At 39.9% G+C, this 18,774-nt stretch overlaps 1 protein-coding gene across 3 annotated transcripts in view; it reads right to left on the minus strand.

The window, feature by feature from the left end:
* Positions 1 to 121: 121 nt before the first annotated feature.
* Positions 122 to 18,774, minus strand: part of MCM10 (minichromosome maintenance 10 replication initiation factor) — a 36,574-nt gene continuing 17,921 nt past the window's right edge. For 2 of the 3 annotated variants that reach the window (XM_046678095.1, XM_046678093.1), the window contains exons 12-20: positions 18,563 to 18,673; positions 18,358 to 18,475; positions 16,222 to 16,450; positions 14,935 to 15,079; positions 14,171 to 14,289; positions 12,319 to 12,432; positions 10,220 to 10,365; positions 4,419 to 4,461; positions 2,111 to 4,334 (exon numbers count right to left, since the gene is read on the minus strand). In XM_046678095.1, the coding sequence (XP_046534051.1) occupies positions 4,251 to 4,334; positions 4,419 to 4,461; positions 10,220 to 10,365; positions 12,319 to 12,432; positions 14,171 to 14,289; positions 14,935 to 15,079; positions 16,222 to 16,450; positions 18,358 to 18,475; positions 18,563 to 18,673 (1,109 nt within the window). In that variant the 3' untranslated portion in view covers positions 2,111 to 4,250. Of the gene's footprint in view, positions 2,068 to 2,110; positions 4,335 to 4,418; positions 4,462 to 10,219; positions 10,366 to 12,318; positions 12,433 to 14,170; positions 14,290 to 14,934; positions 15,080 to 16,221; positions 16,451 to 18,357; positions 18,476 to 18,562; positions 18,674 to 18,774 lie in introns of those variants that run through there. The other variant, XM_046678094.1, reaches the window with a different exon arrangement.

Consider the following 18,774-nt stretch of genomic DNA (forward strand, 5'->3'; position numbering starts at 1 on the left):
CACACTTACCATATGACCCACTAATCCTACTCCCAAATATTTACCTGAGAAACAAAAACACAAACCCACAGAAAGACTTATTCCTGAATATTGGTAGCAGCTTTATTTATAACAGCCTCAAACTGTTAACAATCCAACTCAAATGTCCATCAATAATAAATATTGGGGCGCACCCATACATCGAAATGCTCAACATAGGAAAGAATGAATTACCAATACATGCAACCACGTGGATGTATTTCAAAAATATGCTGAGTGAAAGAAGCCAGATATAAGAGTGTATTTTGTATGATTCCATTTATATGAAACTCTAGAAAAGATAGATCTAAATTATAGTGACAGAAAACAGATCAGTGACAGCCGGGGCGGGGGGTGTGGATTGACTGGGAGGTGGCCCAAGGCAACCTTTTGGGGTGATGGAAATATCCTTTATCTCGCTTGTAGTGGTGGTTACATGGGTGTGTACATTTGTCAAAATTTATGGAACTGTACACTTAAGATGCTTGCCTTTTACTGTGTGAAATTTAGACCTTAGTAAAGTTGACTTAAAAAAATACCAAGAGTAGTTTTTGCTCAAGCAACATTACAACAGACTTGATTCCAATCCTAGTTTCAACCCACGTTTTCAAATCATTTAGCCAATTTTCTATCTTGCAGAATGGGAAACTCCCAATCTGGCCTTGTTTGGGGAAATATTAAACAGTTGCTGCTGGTTATTTGTAGACTCTGTGTTTGCAAATTCATTTAATTGCTAAAATTTATTTGTAACTCCAAAACCAATACTTGTGGTGCTTTTGTGGTCATTTATGAACATGTGCATGTGCAGAGTAACAAAAAGTTTGAGTTGCCCAACGTCCATGTTGCCAGGTGAGGTGAGACAAAGCAACACTCTTGGTTGTTTCAGCTCTGGTACCATAAACAAATGTCCTTTTTGTGCCATGTTTTTCACATTTTTGAGTTTTTTGTTGGTGACTTTGCTGTTTAAAATGGCCCCCAAGTGTAGTGCTGAAGTGCTGTCTGGTGTTCCTAAATGCAAGAAGGCTGTGAGGCACCATCCGGAGAAAATAGTGTGCTAAGATAAGGTTCGTTCAGTGGTGAGGCATAGTGCTGTGGGCCGTGAGTTCCACGGTAGTGAATCAACAATATATATTAAATAAGGTCTTTCTAAATAGAAACACATATAAAACAAGGTGCTGTATCAATCTGCTGATGAAAATGTGAGCAGAGGCTTGCAGGAACCAAACCCTGTATTTCCTCTGGGAGCAGTGGTTCAGCACCCGCTAATTCAGCTAGTGGTGATTTCATAAAACATAATTACCATGAATAATAAAAATCAACTGTACATATATTTCTAGTTCTTTCTGCCCTTTCTTGGGCCAAATGGCTTTGAGTTTTCACCATCTTGATTACCATCGTCTTGCTTTTCTCCAAAATGTACGTCAGCATCGCACAGATGGTCTAACCTGTGCAGGTCACGGCGGGGCTCTTTCCCATTTTGATGTCGATAGTCCAGCAGTGTGGCTATATTCTGGGCTTCCTTTAATTTCAAAAATTCCAGTTTTTTCACAAACTGCTGTCAACTTAAGTCAACTAATTTCTTTCATCTTTGGTGCCTCTGTATTATTTTCTTTAGGTATATCACCATTTCTTTCTTCAATATTGGTAAATATAGAACTCCATGTTTGGAGCCATCCACCCTTCTGGAGAGCTGTATTGTTTCCATCTCTCTACCCATGGGATCAGAGATGTCTACTTTACTGGTGGAGGAGAAGCTCTGATGGGCTGCTATCATTGACATACTTAACGCAAACAGATTTACTCTCCTCATTTAAAAAAATTAATGTTAGAAATTTAATCTGTTATAAACATCAAGCTTTACTTCTATCATAATTTCTACACAGAAACCCAATTCACGCAATCTCTTCCTGTCCACTTTGCTATACCTTAGTCAACCTGTAGTGTTTTTAAGTTCCCTTTGGAAAAGATTCCATACCAATCATTCAGAAGTTTCTTATTTGCTATTCTGGATCATTGTTATCTAGATTACTTCTGTCTTCCTTTTGTTGTCTGAAAAGGGAAAATATATTTCATTTTAACAAAACTCAAGAAAGGTGATCTTCTTTAAAAAGGTACTTATTTCCTCTAAACAGAAAAAGGCACAGCAAAAAAAAGAAGTTTATTGTGAAGAGCAGAACATTCAGACCAACCAGGTTCTCCATGAAGGACAGATGAGTTTTTGCTTGCTAAATTTTTAGATCACTGTGCACTTCCCTGTTCTCATGGCCTGTAACTACACAGTAAGTCCTACATTGTCAGTGATGGGATGAGAAAAAATTAAACACACATTTTGGATTTACATGAAAGCATTTAATACATGTTGATAAAGAGGATGGGATGAAAAGACCAATCTCACTGAAGAATCCTATTTTCAATGCAAATGAGTAAGTCTCCTCTCAGGTCCACCCACCCCTTCCCATCCCTGAATATTCTAAGAAAGCGCACACACAAAGCACCTCAAAGGCAAGTCTCCCAAGAGCTAGAGTAACTGAGAAGTAACTCAAGTATATTTTTAAGTTATTTAAAAATTTAAAATCAAATTTTAAAAAATGAGGGCATCCAGACTCGGCTCACCTTTACAAGAATATTACACTACTTATATACTATACACAAGCTAATATGGACGCCAACGACGCCCTTGGTTCAAACAAGAACGTGCTTCTTACACAGGAAGGGGATCCCCACAGAGCAACCACAAGTACAGTTTCTAGGCAGCTGCTCAGTTGTGACGTACTTCAAATACGTGGCTTGGTTTTAAGTGTGTGGGACGAATATATCTACTTAAATGAGCCACTAAAAACACCAGTTTCAAGTGCTTTTGGTTCTTATTAAGAATTAAACACTTTATTCTTTCCTCCCTTCCTTAAAAATTAAAAAGGAAAAAATTCCTGGAAAGTGAAATACTTCTAAAAATATAGTTATTAGGATACGACCTTAAGGGGAACACAAGGGTCAGACACAGCACCTTTTACCCAGACAGAGCAGAGACTGATGAAATATAAGGCACAGAGATTTTACTTCCGGGTTTTTAAAACCTAAATCAACCGTTTCCCACAACCACCTCCCGTAAGTGTTATGTTCCTACCATAATACCATCTTGGGGGAAACTAACCTATTTCTAGCTAGAGTTTAAATCCCAATATAATAATCCTACCAATTTACCCAATCCTTAGGCGGTATCAGCATTCACTTGGTTCAAATAGTATTTGGCAAATCAGGTTGCCTAGGCAGAGGAATATTCTAAATGGAATTTTTAGGTGGCAATTTATATGAGGTTTGACCTATAATTCTTGATGTGTACAATGAAATATATCTATAAGTCCCAACTCCATGAGATTTTGTCTTTTGGGATGTTTCCATGTTTCAGTCAGGCTTCACAGCTCCTCAAATTCTGCATTCATTCTTGTTAGAAGTTTTGAAGTTTCTTTAAGCCATATTTAAATAAAGCCATATTTAAAAATGATGAGATTTTAGGTATTTCCATTACGGAGCTCCACAATATTATAAGGGAACAGACAGCCATACAGATATGAATCGAAATGCCAAGTGATTCAGTGACAATCAATTTCGAAGAACTAAACAGAGAAACAGTAGAATAGAAAGGAGGTAGCTGGCTTGTCGTATCAGTACACCACAACTACATGAAGGGCAATCATCATAATTATCTAGATGGGAAGCAGTTATATTATTTGTAGAATTTGAGTGCTGAAAGATACATTTCAAGATCATTTAGTCCAACCTTCCTCATTCTACAGATAAATAAACTGAAGTCCAGAAGTTAAGTAACTTCCCGGGGGTGAGCTAAATTAATTCTTTTGCCTCTGAGTGTCCATATAAATACTAAAATCTCATTGTGATAAAGAAGTGACACTGCCCACCCTATAACCCAAGAGATATAAAAACACAGCTCTTGATTCACCTTCCAGTTTAGGGATCAAAAATTTGTGTGAATGAAGCCATCAGTAGTAAGGACACAGAAGACAATGGTACCTTGATTTTCCACTTAAAGGTCGATGTTAAATTTGGTGTCAAATCAACACAATGGAGGAAAGAAAGCAGGCAAGGCTTGTAGGCCTAACTGGTATTTCTTTTGACTATGTCAATCAGGAACACGTGCAATACAAAGTCAATATTCTGCTTTCCCAGAGCCACAAGAAGCAATGCAGGTTGCAGGTACCTGTTTGAAGTCAGGGCTATTTAAGGCTGTTCAGAAATTTGGCATGTTCTTCTCCTCTTGGTAACAGGGTTTCTCCTCCTATCTTTGGACCTGTCTTTTCCTAGAAAAATGAAAATAGTTTAATAAGAAATAGGTCAACATTATTGGTGTGGGTTTTAATATTAGTCACCTTGCAATGACATACCTTTAGCATTCCGTCCCGTTCCCACTTGAAGAGGCCACAATTACTGAAACAGAAAAGATGGGATTTACTGAGCAATGAGGTACAGGCCCAAACACATGAAGACAACAGTGCTCACAGCACTCAGGGGAAGAGTATCCCCCATTCAAGCAGAAACCGACCAAGATGACACTCATATTACAGGCTATGCTCAAATGCTACTGAAAATACACACTCCAATGATTTGAGAAATGGTCTTCAACTCTGTAATAAGTCAGATAGCTCAAAGATGGAATTTCAAATGACCATATAACAGAGTACGCATGCTGTAGGTGACGACTGTGAACCTGGTTTCTATTGATGGACACTGGGGTGACCCTAAGACTCCGGGAGCTAGCCCTCTGATGCCCTGTAGTATAAGGTTTGCCCCTTTCTCCTTTTCTGGAACTATAAGGTTGTAATAAGAAAGGATTAATTCTCCTTCTGGTCTGGATAATCCTTCCCCTCTTTTCTTTATAATCCCAAGATGTTTACTAATTATTCAAAGGGCCTAGAGACTTGGTCTCATTTTTTAACATGGGAGATGAGTCCAATTTTGAGAAGAGATGTAAATACTATGGGAAAAGCTTATTTTCTACAAAGTTTACTCCAGGGAAGAAAAAGAGAAACAGAAAAGATACACAATAAAGTCACGGAAGTATGCCTTCAAGCATCCTTGCATCTGAGAGGATCTGGGGTGTGGGAATTGTCCTACCTGCCTCATCCTTCTTCCCTGCCTAGTGTAGACTCTACTCCTGCCCTGAGAGTCAGCTTCCTACTGGCCTTAGCCTTGAACCTCTCCACCACCTTCCCCATCTAGAGACCAGTTCAATATCAGTTGAAAGAACTTTTGCAGCCTTCCAGTAGATCAACAACTACATTACCAGAAGAATCACTGTTCTACTCAGGGGTGGGCAAATTACATCCCATGGGCCAAATCCAGCCTGCCGCCTGTTTTTGTAAATAAAGTTTTATTTGAACACAGCATGCCCATTTTTTGTGTACTACCTATGGCTGCTTTCGAGCCACAACAGCAAGGTTGAGTAGCTATGAAACAGACCACAATGCCTGCAGAGCCTAATATATTTACTATCTGGCCTTTTACCAAAAAACTTTGCCCACTTCTGCTGTAGATAAACAACTGACAAGAAAAACACCAGAGAAAGCACTTGTTCTTACAAGAATAACAGTGCCACCTGGAGGCCAAAAAGGCATCTTGCTCTTCCAGTTTGAACAGAATTTCTCTGATACTCAAACATTTCACATAAGCTGTTGCTGTTACAATATTTTGGAGAGGAGACAAGTATCAATATACAAAGACCTACTTAAAAAAATTACAAACTAGATTGTAAAAAATTCACAAACCAGCTCCTGGCAAGGTGATGAACTAGTTTGGGGTCTGCGCCCCCTCCCCTCTAAACCAACCCTGGAGAAACTTGAAGTGAGAGTGAAGGACGGATTCCAGGAAGGAAACAACCACCAAAACCAAACAGCAAGCAAAAACCTAGTGAGAACATCCTGGTGAGACATTCTTGGGAAGACTAAAGGTGATCTAAAAATTGCCTCAAATTCCAAAGGACCAATATCATACAAATTATGTCCCTTAAGAATAATGCAATAAAGTCAGAAATTAATGACAAAAAGGATAGCTAAAATCAATTCCATGTATTTGAAAATTAAACATTACTAACTCCTAGGTTCAAAAGGAAATCATGAAGGACATTAAGAAATACTTGTAACTACATGTTAAACTTTGTGGAAGAAGGCTAAAGCCGGATATTTAGAGGTAAATATGTAGCTTTAAATACATTTAGGAGGAAACAAGAAAGGTTAAAAACTAGTAAGTTGAGTTTAAGGGTTTAACTGAAGCTGGCAAAAAGGTACAAAGCAAACCCAAAGAAATAAGAAAGACGGAAATCAATAAAAGAGAAAGAAAATCAATAAATAAAAGAAAACTAAAAGATGGTTTTCTGAAAAGATTAACAGAATAAAGAGACTTCTGTCAAGGCTGATCTTGAAAGAGCAAAGAAAAAAATTACAGAACAAAATACAATAAATACTTATTAATAGAAACAGCAAGATAGATTGAAAAAAATAAAAGCGTATTAGAAACAACTATATGTTAATAAATTTCAAAACCTATATGAAATGAATTCCTCAAAAAATATAAAATGCTGAAAACTGGCAGAAGAGAAGGCATGAAACCAAAATGGTTATCAAAGCCACTCCCTTCCCACAAAAAATAAGGCCTAAATAATTTTACAGTTGAGCTTTATTAAACTTTTAAGAAATAATTAATTGCTATTTAATATAAATTATTTCAGGAAGCTGCCAGTTCATTTTATGAGGCTCATATCATTGTGGTTCTAAAATCAGATAAGGTTTATATACATTAAAAAAAATTATGAATACAGATAGAAAAATCCTATATAATATATTAGCTAATTGAAAGTAACAATGTATTCACCTAAGAAACCATCAAGATTAGTAGGGTTTATCCAAGGGATAAAAGAAAAGTTCAACTTCAGAAAAATCGGTAATGCACCACAGGGATAAATTATTTAAAGGAAAGTTAAGATTAGACAATGAAGAAAAGATATCTAATAACATTCACAGTAAACTGGAAATAGGAAGGGTGTTCCTTAACTTGGTAAAGGTTATACTTAAAGGAGAAATTTGTACTCATTCACTTCAAAGTAAAGATCAAGAAATGGAAGCCCATTCTCATCCCAATTATTTCACATAGTACTGGAGGTTCTGGCCAACTCTACAAAGAAAAACAAATAAGGGGTGTAAGGGTTGAAACAAAACATAAAATTGTCATTATTTGCAGATGATCATTTACCTAGAGAAATCAAAGACAAATTAGTGGAATAAGAGTTAACCTTACTGAACTTGCCAGAGGCAAGGTCAACTTACAAAAAAAGTAGTAACGTTTACCTACACCTGAAATAAGCAATAACAAAACATAATAAAAAATAAGTCGCCATTCACAGTACCAACAAAAACTAACATATCTAAGAATTAGCTAAGAATACTGAAGATCTCAGTGGAGACAATTTTAAAACTTAATGAAAGACATAGGAGATGATACGAGTAAATGGAAAGACACTCCATGATCTTAAAAAGGGATGACTGCATATATAAAGACAACAGTTCTCACAAAACTACTTTATTCATTCAATGTGATCCTAATCAGAGCTTCTGCTTCTGAGTGGGATAGAGTTCCTGTGCTTAGACTAGTGCTCTGTTAGAACAATCAGAAAAACTGAAGGAAGTACAGAAATCATTTATGTGAAGGCACTAGAAGGTTGTTGAGACAAGAGCTAGGGGGCCTCAGAGTAGAATCCTTAAGAGAGGAGCTAACTTCTGTGGCCAATTTTGCCCTGGGAGCATTCGCTGACTCTGGGCCAGGCAGGGAGCTGAGAACCTGACACTTTCCCTGGTGGAGGGCCACTGCGGGTAGAGGGCCACCAGCAGAACTCTCGCTGGAGACCTGGGGTTCTCAAACAATGGTTGATACTCCCTTTGGGATATTTGTCAAATTCCGGGCCTGTATGGGACACAAAGGCTAAAAACATAAGTGGAAGGCCTATGAAGAACAAGCAGGGTGCATTTTTTTTCTCTGGCAGTTGTGGGAACCACACATCAGCATTTGAACACATCGGCTCTCGGAAAACCACGAAGGGCCAGGGAGTAAGCAGAATCAGACTGCACCTTATTTACCAGGTCTCCAACCCAGTCCTGACCCGCAGTCCCTGCAGAGTAGGGTGTTAGGCCGGACCAAGGGAGCGTGAACCCTCCAGGGAGAAAGACAACATCAGCGCCACCCCATAGTTTTTATACACGTGGTCTGACATTCAATAAATGCAACCCTAATTGAAATTACAGTTGGAGTTTTTTGAGAATTTAATAAACTTACCCTAAAATTCATGAAGATAAATACATGAAAATCTAAGTTAATATTGAAAAACAAAAGAAAAAAGGGGTAGGGAAAATCTAAGACAACACCCAAGAAGTGAGACAGTGCAGAGTTGGCTCCAGAACAAGCAGATCGATGAAAGGGACAGAGAGCTCAGACACTGACCCCACGTACACATGGAAACTTAATATGCACTTGGGGTAGTCCAACTCAACGAGAGGAAAGAGGGAACTCTCCAGTATATAGTAATGGGGGAAATGGCTCACTATGTGGACAAAAAAATATTTGCAGGTGACCTTAGACCACGTAGAAAATGGATTTCCCGAATACGTGAAGACACAAATGTGAAAGGTATATGACGTCGAGAGAAAAAAATGTAGAAGAAGATCTTTGTAATTTGGGAGGCGGGATGGGGTGAGCAAGAAACTTCTTAAATAAAACACTGTAAAAGCATATTACAACGTAAAAAAAAAATCCCCTAATGATTTACTTATTTTTAAAATCTTACATTTTTTATTTTATTGAGGTCACATTGGTTTATAATATTATGTAAACTTCCCTAACGATTTAAATTAAATAAATATCAACAGTTGGTAAAAATATATTTGCAAGGATTAAAACTAAAGGGGACTAAGATCTTCAATACACAAGGAACATCTGCAAATAAACAAGAGAAAAGAAACCCCCATAGGACAATTAAGTAAGAGATAATAGATCATTACAGAGGAGGAAATTCAAAAAGCTACAAAGCATATGAAAAGATAGTCAAAATATCAAAAACCAGACAAATAAAAATACAAAAAAAGATAGGCTATCTCTTTGGGAAAAATGTCAGGAAAGATAGAGATCCTCGTGTTTGCCCAAAGGGAGTGCAGGTGGTACAGGCATCCTGGAGAGCGACCTGGCACCACTTAGTTGGTTCAAGTCCTGGGTATATGCCCAAGAAACTCTTACACCAGACTCTAAAAGGACACGTAGGGGAGAGTGGAGGGTGCCAGAAGTGAGCTGGGCATCCAGAGATGGCGTGATGGGTGCTGAGCATGGAGGACTATTATTACGTAGAAATAACAGACTAGATGCACATAGCAAATAGATGCATCCTAGAAACAGAACCAAGCAAAAAGAAAGAAAAGGAGACATAACTTGGTAACCAATTATATAAAATAAAAATGCCTGCCTATAAAACAGTATGCATTTTACAAGAAAACCAACAAGAGGACGCCATTAATCATATTAGAATAGTTGATTCTAGGGTTAAAGGACACGATGGCAGTGAGGAAGGGGATGAAAGGAATACATAAACAGGATGAGGAGGGCCTGAATGGACCAGGGACCATGTACTACAAACTCCACAGGGTGTCGTGCACATGGACTTCTATGTGAATGATGCCCCTTGAGTGGTCCAGCACAGCAGCTCTGCCTCTGGATCTGAAATCCCCCCAAAAAGCAAAAACAAAAACAAGCAAAATACCCTTAAAACACAGATATTCGTATATTAAAAGTATCTTAAATGGATAATTCCTTAGGGCAGAGAAAAAAAATCCCATCTCCTATCCCCCAACACACATATATTCACCATCTCACCCTACCCATACTTCAGTTATTTATTCAACAAACATTTTTGAGGACCTACTATGGGTCGGGCACTATACTAAGTACTGAGGATACAGCAGTGAAAAAGGCAAGGTCCCTCCCTCCAGCAGCTTTCAGGGATATCCAGGAGCTGTAAGAAGTCACAGAAATAAGGCCTGACCCTCACCAAGGACTGTTCAATGTTCCAGTGGAACAGCATCATGCAGGAATTGGAAAAAGGGGTGAAGGACCCTAGATGGGACAAAAGACCCTACCTAGGCAATTCTCATACCTGCAGTGCTTTTGGGGGAGTCTGTCAAGGGAGATGCTTCTGTTTCCACAGGGACACTTGAAAAACCTCTTGACGCCGTCATGCCAGTGGTAGTCGTGCTGTTCACTGATGCAGGTCTCCAAAGGTTTGAAGTGGGTGTAGGCACACTGCATAAAACCGACAGAAGGGCAACATCCGGTCAAGAGCTTTGAAGGAGAAGCTGGCTAGCTGCTACGAGGGCACTCTGCTCTCTTGTCACCACCCAGGACGTGCTGGTGGAGTCACTACCACATCTTCCAGCTGTGGCAATTTCTTGACTTTCCCTCCTACTGATACCACTTTATCTCATGTTTGCCCCAATTTCCGGCCAGGTGTGATGTACACAAGAACCTTCCATGACATCAAGAGAATAGCAGCAGCAGAGGCAGAAAAGTATCAGAAACCTTTAAAAGGCTTTGGTTGATCTGTCCTATATTTGTTGTCGCCCCTTGATTATAGGACACTGAGGTGTGGGGCCTAATTAGGAAGGCTGATCAGCAGCTCTTTCATTTTCTCTTATATGGCCTCTGAAAAGGATGTAAGTTTATTACCACTCCTATTTCATAAGCAGCAAAACCAATGTATTAAGCAATTCGCTTTTAATTTTGATCCTCAAAAGGACCAAAGAGAACAAGAAATGGTGGGTGAAGGTCAAAATAGTTGCCAGGACAGTGCAATGCAATTTCTCATAATTACATTGAGTCTAGATAACTCTCGGTTCTGGCAACCTCAAAGGGGACAGAACAGAGTGGTATGCCAGCCGTGGTAGGCAAAAAATAATCCCCCCCAAGAGGGACACCCCCTAATACTTGGAACCTGTGAGTCTGTTAGGTTACATGCGAAGGGGAATTAAGGTTAGTAATTAGTTGGTCTTAAGGTTGGGAGAGTATCCTGGATTGTCCAGGTGGGCCCAATGGAATCACAAGGGTCCTCAAAAGTGGAAGTGAGACATAGAGGAGGAGGTTGGGGTGACTCGACGAGAGGGTTCAACCTGCCATTGCTGGCTTTGAAGATGAAGGAAGGGGCCACAAGCCAAGGAATACAAGAGCTCTAGAAGCTGGGAAAGGCAAGGAAACAGATTCTCCCCTAGAGGCTGCGGAAAGGAATGCAGCCCTGCCACAGCTGGATTAGGGCCACGGGAGACCCACAGAGACCTGTGACCTACAGAACTGTAGGACAATAAATTTGCGTTGTTTTAAGCACTAAAATGGTCATCATTTGTTACAGCAGCAACAGGAAACCTATACATCAGCAACATCCTCAGGTCTGCCACTTTGTCAGAGCAAAAGCTATCATCTGAGGTAAAATCTTGATTTACCCTCCAAGGTCTGAACTTTCTCAAGGAAGCCCTACCTTTTGGCAGCAGCTGGTTCAGGGCTGCTCCCTAAATGTAAAGGAGAATACAAGGTTTTAAAAGGAACGAAGATGGAGAAAATTGGAAAACACTAAGCCTCTTCCTCCTCTTACACGTTTATGGGCCGATTAGCCACGTAGGTAGACTTAAAATGAGTGGTAACGGAAGGGATAGTATCTTGCAAGAACTTTTTTTTGCCATTTTTCAGTAATGTGGAGGAATAGAGGATTTAGAATTTTCTAACAGCTTTAGGGTAAAACTTCTGCAAACAGAGACAATAATACCATTCACACTCTGCCTGGAGATTCAACTTAGTAGATTAAGCCCTGAGGAGAAAGGGACAATAGTGATGGATCATAACATGATGTCCAGGGTCTATGAACTATGGACTGAGGATGTGCTGGAAACTTGAGAGGGAGAGAGAAGAATAATTTGGGTCCACGGGTAAAGGAAAGAGGTGTGAGAGGCTCATCCACAGAACTGGGAGCTGTGGTCCAGTGAGAGGAGAAGCTCACTACAAACGCTCGGCCATCAGAGCTTGGTGCCAGGTCAGCAGGAAGCCAGGTCCTGGTCTACCACAGACAGTTTGTTTTCCAGCCTAATTAAATGACCCATGCAGGACTCCAATCACAAGACATGGCCCCCACATCTCACAGATTTTTCAGATCCTCCTGAGTGACAACAGCACAAAACAAGGCCCACAGTTAGAGCCATCTTCTGCACTCACCGTCTTGCATGTCACTACTCGACATTTCACTTCTCTGATGTTTCTCATCTTTTCTTCCATTTGTTCTTTTTTCACCAGTGGCTCAAAATAGCGTTCCTGCAGCTCAGCCTCGGCCTAAACGACAAGGCATACAGGAGACCTTGTACCAAATCCAATACATATTCTGGCAGCAGTTTAATAAGAATCAAAATAGAACTGATAAGACAAGCTGTTATAAGGACTTGATAATAGTTCAGTGAACTGCACTCCAAAAGATGATCATAAGTAGACACAAGCTCTTCATTTGCAAAAAAAGATGATGTACCTTTTTGGTGATTTTTAAAACACTAAATATAGCCTTAAAATACTAACATTATTAACAGTGTCATCATGTCAAGTATGCAGCAGAAGGGAATTATTTCTACTGTTCCAATACAGACTCAAGCTATGGAAGGTATTCACCGCCCCCGCAGAGACAACAACCTGGTCTATCCAATACTCTTCTCCAGACCAAGCACTTGGTACGAGCAATCCCTGGTGGTTTGGAACAACAGGAAGTAGGCATGAGGGCGGAGATATCTGCAGCAAAATGTGGTCACAGCTCTACAGTTAGTGCAGCTACACAAGGCACAAGGACCCAAGGCCTTCAAGGGCCACAAGAGGGAAGGAGCACAGTTCTACAGCCTTTCAGGGTCAGCTTGAGCATTTCTCCTGACTTTCTAGTAGAAAGATACAATATATAACTATATTTGTTAGGGATTTTTTAATCAAAAGAAGGGCAGATCATTGAGTAGCAGCACTAAAACGGGACGATACTGTCCCTAGGGAACATTTTGAAAATATGTAGGAGCACTTTTTTTTGTTATCCCAATGACTGCTACCCCTGCTACCGGCAGGGACCACGGATGCCACGTCTTCTGCAAGACACGGAACAGTCCCCTACAACAAAGGATTCTTCTGAATGTTCTACAGGACATCCACATGGATGAAAACCCTGATTATAACCCTCGAATTTATCAGCTTTATATATAATATACACAATACTTGTGCACGGTTTTAATGTCATAGACTATTCCAAGAGTCCAACTAGGCAACTCCTGTGTATATGGAAGGACAACTGTACTTTAGCGTCTTCAAAAGTTTCCCAGGATTATTCACTGTTTTAAAAAAAATGACATCGTCAAAGAAATAGCCCCACGGTATTTAACTTACCAAGAAAACACACCTAATGGGCCTTCCTTTCTAGTTGTCTCACTGACACCTAAAAGCCAAGCTCTGACTACTTCATCATTTCTTCCCGGGTAGTTGGCCCACATATTTACATAAAGAAATACATATTTTTAACATAAGTATCTTGCTTCTTTCTTCTTTACATTACAGCTAGGATATAATATTGATATTTTTGAAATCACTAGTTAAATAATTTACATTATCTGCAAATTTTATTTCAGGATAATAAGGGAGCAATATGAAATACGTTATTAAAAAGGGGCACTGGGAGAGTAGGGTTGATTTAGAGCATTTGAAATGCCAGTATCAAAATATGTGAACGGAAAATTCCTTCCCCTACTTCAAGGCAGAAAATAGTAGCTAGTGGTGAACCATTTACACATAATTTCACACCCATAAGTACTGGTAAACATTTTTATAACAGTGAGGTCTATTTAAATAATGTTAAGTGATGCTCTTCAATGCAAGGACCAAGGTGAAATTAAAATCTATTAGAAGTATTCCTATTCTTCAAAGCAAACTCAAACTAAGTGACCCATAGCTACATCCTGGTTTAGGTAAAAGCAGCAGATTCTTAGTCCCACGACAAAGTGCCTCAAGTCTGAAGGACACCTCTGTCATGTTTGATTTTTTGGGCTTCTACCTCTTTTAGGATCCCTGTGTGCCTCGATTTTGCTTTTAGAATTTTCTGAAATTCCTCAGATTCTAGATAGGAAAGTTGTTCTCTCCTTTTCTTCCGGGCAGGTTCCAGTTCGTCCTCAGCTAGAGCAGAAAGAAAATAACATGAGCTGTTAGGGGAATTCCAGAAAGCCAGCCATGGACTCAGCCTCCCCATCCTCCCTGCCTCTGCCTAGCAGGCCCTTCAAACTTCATTTACCCAACTTGGTACCAGCAAAGGAAGGCTCTTAAGAAAGGAGCTGAGAAGTAGAAACTAGAATATGGCGGTGGGGGCGGGGGGGGATGGAATTTGACCACTAGATTAGAATCTTTTTCACCTTAAAATAGGAGCTGATTATGATAATAGATAACAATAACAACAAAATTGCTATTTACAAACTGAGGTTAAAATGACATTACCAACTTCAGAGTTTTAAAAATACAAATAGGGCAACTCAAAACAAAGGAATTCTACTTCCTGCAAAGTAAATCTTTATACTAATACATGTACAAAGTTCCAATGAACAACTCTTTTCTTGAGTTTTCAAATTGTGCATAATTTCATTTCAATTTAATGTGATTATAAACAACAATTAGTTCCAGTTGTGGAAATTCTATTTAGGCGTTCTGCAGAGACGTAAACTGAGGTAAAAGAATGAATTTTGCTGTCAAGGATGCTGGTTATGGTCTAGAACATTTTCTTTATAAGCAGTTTCTCTTTCTCATTGCCAACTCTGACATTTGCAGTACCTTGAGGAGAAGATGTGTTGTTATTTTCTACACATTCCTTCACTTCCAGGAGATCCTGGGGGTCCTTTTGCTTCTTTTTAATGCCGTTTGGGTCTCTTTTTGTAAGAATCTGGCCTTTTGCCCTTAATTTGGTTATAGCAGCTAACTAGAAAGAAAGAAAAGAGAGGCAGATAAAAATCTAAAAGATGAGCTGGGCATCTACAGGCCCGCACACCTTTCCAGTTACTACCAGTGAATTCTGGCTGTTCTCAAATATAAAGTGGCAAAATATACCTTCATTCTACTGACTGTTATTAACACAACTATTAAAATTGAAAAGCATGGGAGACAGGTCCATAAGGTAATAAATAAAGTCTCAGCTTATCTAAATCTTGAGAGTTAATTTAACATCACCTAGTCTGCAGGCTTCCAGACCCATAGAGGAACCACGCAAACAATTTGGAAGTTTGTTTTAGAATCAGACAGAGTTAGGCTAGAATTCCAGCTCTGCTACTTACTAGTCGGTAATCTTAGTTAAATTTTCCAGCATCAGTTTCTACATTTATAAAATGGGGATGATAGCAGTTACTTATATTTTAGGGTTGTAGGTGTATGGATGAAATGAGGTAACACACGCAAAGCACGTACCTGTAGATAATAAATAGCATGTATGCATGTATCATAGGTACACATGTATGCATGTATCATAGGTACAGAGTAGTAATAAATATGTTCAGTTGCTGTTATTATTACTACTGTAGGTACGGCCTTGGATTGTAGCTAGCTCTTCATGTGGTTAAAGCTATTAACTAGAACAAAGAACAGAGAGGCTCAAGTTGGCTCCAGTGACTCAGCAAGGGGAGAAGTGGAACGTTCTGAGCAGGTGGGGTTCTGAGCGCCCCCAACTCCCACTTCAATCAGAGCAACTCGGCTTTTCTCCGTCTAAACACTGGGCTTCTGTGCAAGATTTCTTTTGAAGAAGGATTCTTTAAACCACTATTTTACAGTCTTGCCTCAACAATTCCAAGAACCTTTTTCTCTAATGTCAGTGTCTCCAGCTGTAAAACAATACCTTCTTCTAGGCCTGCCAAGAAACAGCATTGAGATAATGGCTAACTTTCCCAGGTTAAATTAAGGGAATTATGGTGACACCGTTTTATCATTTGAAATTCCTTTGATTCTAACTACGACGATCAATAAACAGCTATTAGGTGTGAGTCTTTCCTGCTCATAGGTATATAGCTTGAAATTCAAGCTACGTCTTGGAGAATGCAAATTCAAATGTTGCAGAAAACAGATGCCAGTTACCTTTTTGGCTTCTGCTACAGCACTCAGTTTTGGTCTTGGTGGTGGTGACTCATCAAAAAAGAGAACATCATCTCCTTCCAGGATGCCCCGCCCAAGCTTGGGCATCTGTGTGGCAGGGGTTCCTTCCAGCCTGGGGAACTCAGCCCCCGTTCGTAGGGACTGAGAAGGAGGCTGTCGAGAAGAGGATGGCACAGCTGGGCTCTCAATCTCCCTTGAGTTCTGGAGAAATCTTTAAAGAAATATGCAGTTACAAAATGTGTAAGCACCAAATGAAAAGACTGTGAGACTGTGGGCAGGCCACCAGCTTGTAAGTAGTTGCTAATGAAATAATTTCCCCTCCTTGGTTAATAATTCAAATTAGCACATAATAAAGAACAACATTAGCTTCACTTCCTCTTCAGTTAACTGGTTTTTCAATGAAAAAGCTCTAATTGCTTTACCAAGTTAGAGCTGCTTACTATTTTTATCAGTTGGCTTTCCAGTGGGTACCGTCTATAGAACACAGCCCTGGGCTTGAGATATGGACTGTGTTCCTAGCCCTCTGGTTGGCTCTGAACCCTTAGGAGCTCACCAAATCTCTGTATTTTAGTTTACCCTACCGGGAAGAGATAACATGTGTTACGTTTGGAAGTCCTTAACAGAAAGGCGATAGCATACACACCGTGATTATTTTATATACAGTTATAAGGGCTATTTAAAAACAACACACCTCAGAAATCATCTAGTCCAAACCTCACATTATAGACGAAGTCAAGGCTCAAGACCCCAGTGCTCATACATATCAGGCTCAGGACTAGTACGGGTAACCCTAGGCCAGTATTCTTTACACTACCACATATCCACTCTTGCAAGCTCTAGGCTGAGTGTGCAAACTGCCTATCAGATCCTGCCCAAAGATATGTTTTGTTTGGTCAGCAAAATTCTGAAAAACTTCAAATTGTAAGGCCTGTAAACTGACAGGTGCTCTCTATTTCCCACAAGGTCGACAACTCCATACATATTTTTATGTGTGTGTATGTCTGCGTGTATATATACAGTCATGCACCACATAGTGACATTTCAGTCAACAACAGATCCACATACAACAGTGGTCCCGCGAGATTAATACCATAGCGCCTAGGTGTGTAGTAGCTATACCATCCAGGTTTGTGTAGGTACACTCTACGATGTTCGCACAACGAAATCCCCTAATGACGCATTTCTCAGAACATGTCCCCGTTGTTAAGCAACACATCACTGTATACGTTTATGTCACCTGCAGGCACGTGATGAATACCTACACAGATATCCCATCAGCACCTCAAACTAACCTGCCTGAGGCCAAACCCAGTCTCTTATTTTTCCAAAGCATTTCCTCTTGACTTATAATTGACTCTCCTTTTCACGGAACCATCCACCTTTCAGCAGCAGCCCAGATGTGGGAGAGCATCATGGTTCCACATTGGAACAGAACAGGTACGAGTTCAAAACTGGGCTCCCTCACCTCTAGTTCTCTGACCTTCAGTGACTTTATTCATAAAACAAGGATAACAGTACCTTCCAGATTACTGTAAGGACCGAACGAGACACTGTACTTATGCAGTGTACAGCTTGATGCTCAGTACATGTTAACCGCCCATAAACAGTAGCTCCTATTATTATTCAGACAACTTGAGTTCAGGAATCTTTGATTCATCTACCTTCCACATCCATTTCCACTTGTTTTTACCTCAAAATGACTCTCCATTTCAATGTCTCACTGTTATCATTTACCTGAATAATTCCAGTATCTACTCATTGGCTCTGCCTGTAATTAAAAACCTAATTGTGGGAAAACTGAAAAATGGGAGTCAAACAGGTCAACACGTGCTTTCCCCTTTCACAAAACCCTCTTCCAATTTTCCTCTCTTCTCTTTTCCACGGTGATATTAATTACTGCAGCCTGTACCACTGGTCTCAGGATTCACTAGCAAACATCAGAAGTATATAACTTTAAAATGCTATTTAGATGATGTTAAAATTCTTTCAAAACTTCCAAAGTTAAAAAGGTAGGCAACCACCCAGAATCTAAAGTTGCAATTTTGAAATCTCTTCAGACATTCTGAGGATTCCTGAGATGATGATCCAAACGAGGAAGAGCAAACCCGTTACTCTCACCGTTTCTGTATTTCTTCTGATTTCTTTTTCCTCATCTCCAACATACACTGCTTCTGTTGCTTCAAGAGGGCTGACGCCGAGATAGACCGGAAAGCAGGTTTTGGGCTCCCCATGATCCCTGAAACACAAGCCACAGACTGGAGGGGTTCCCAGAGGCCACAAGAACTCAGGTGTGGACGCTAGAGCAGGGGCGGGCTGACTCTACCTGATGACTTGGCTTTGGCTAAATGTTGTTTCAAGTTTCTGGCTCCAAACGTTGGCAATTTCATCAGTTCCCTGAATTCCTCAGAGCAAGACAAGCTCTTCTGGGGTATTCCTGGAATACACAGGCATCAGCTTTAGAAGATTCAAAATTCAGACCACTTGATGTCAAGTGACATCACTTTTTAAACTCTGGTTCATAACTTAGTTACTTGC

The sequence above is a fragment of the Equus quagga genome, chromosome 12 (genome assembly GCF_021613505.1).
Source record: "Equus quagga isolate Etosha38 chromosome 12, UCLA_HA_Equagga_1.0, whole genome shotgun sequence".
Lineage (NCBI taxonomy): Eukaryota > Metazoa > Chordata > Mammalia > Perissodactyla > Equidae > Equus > Equus quagga.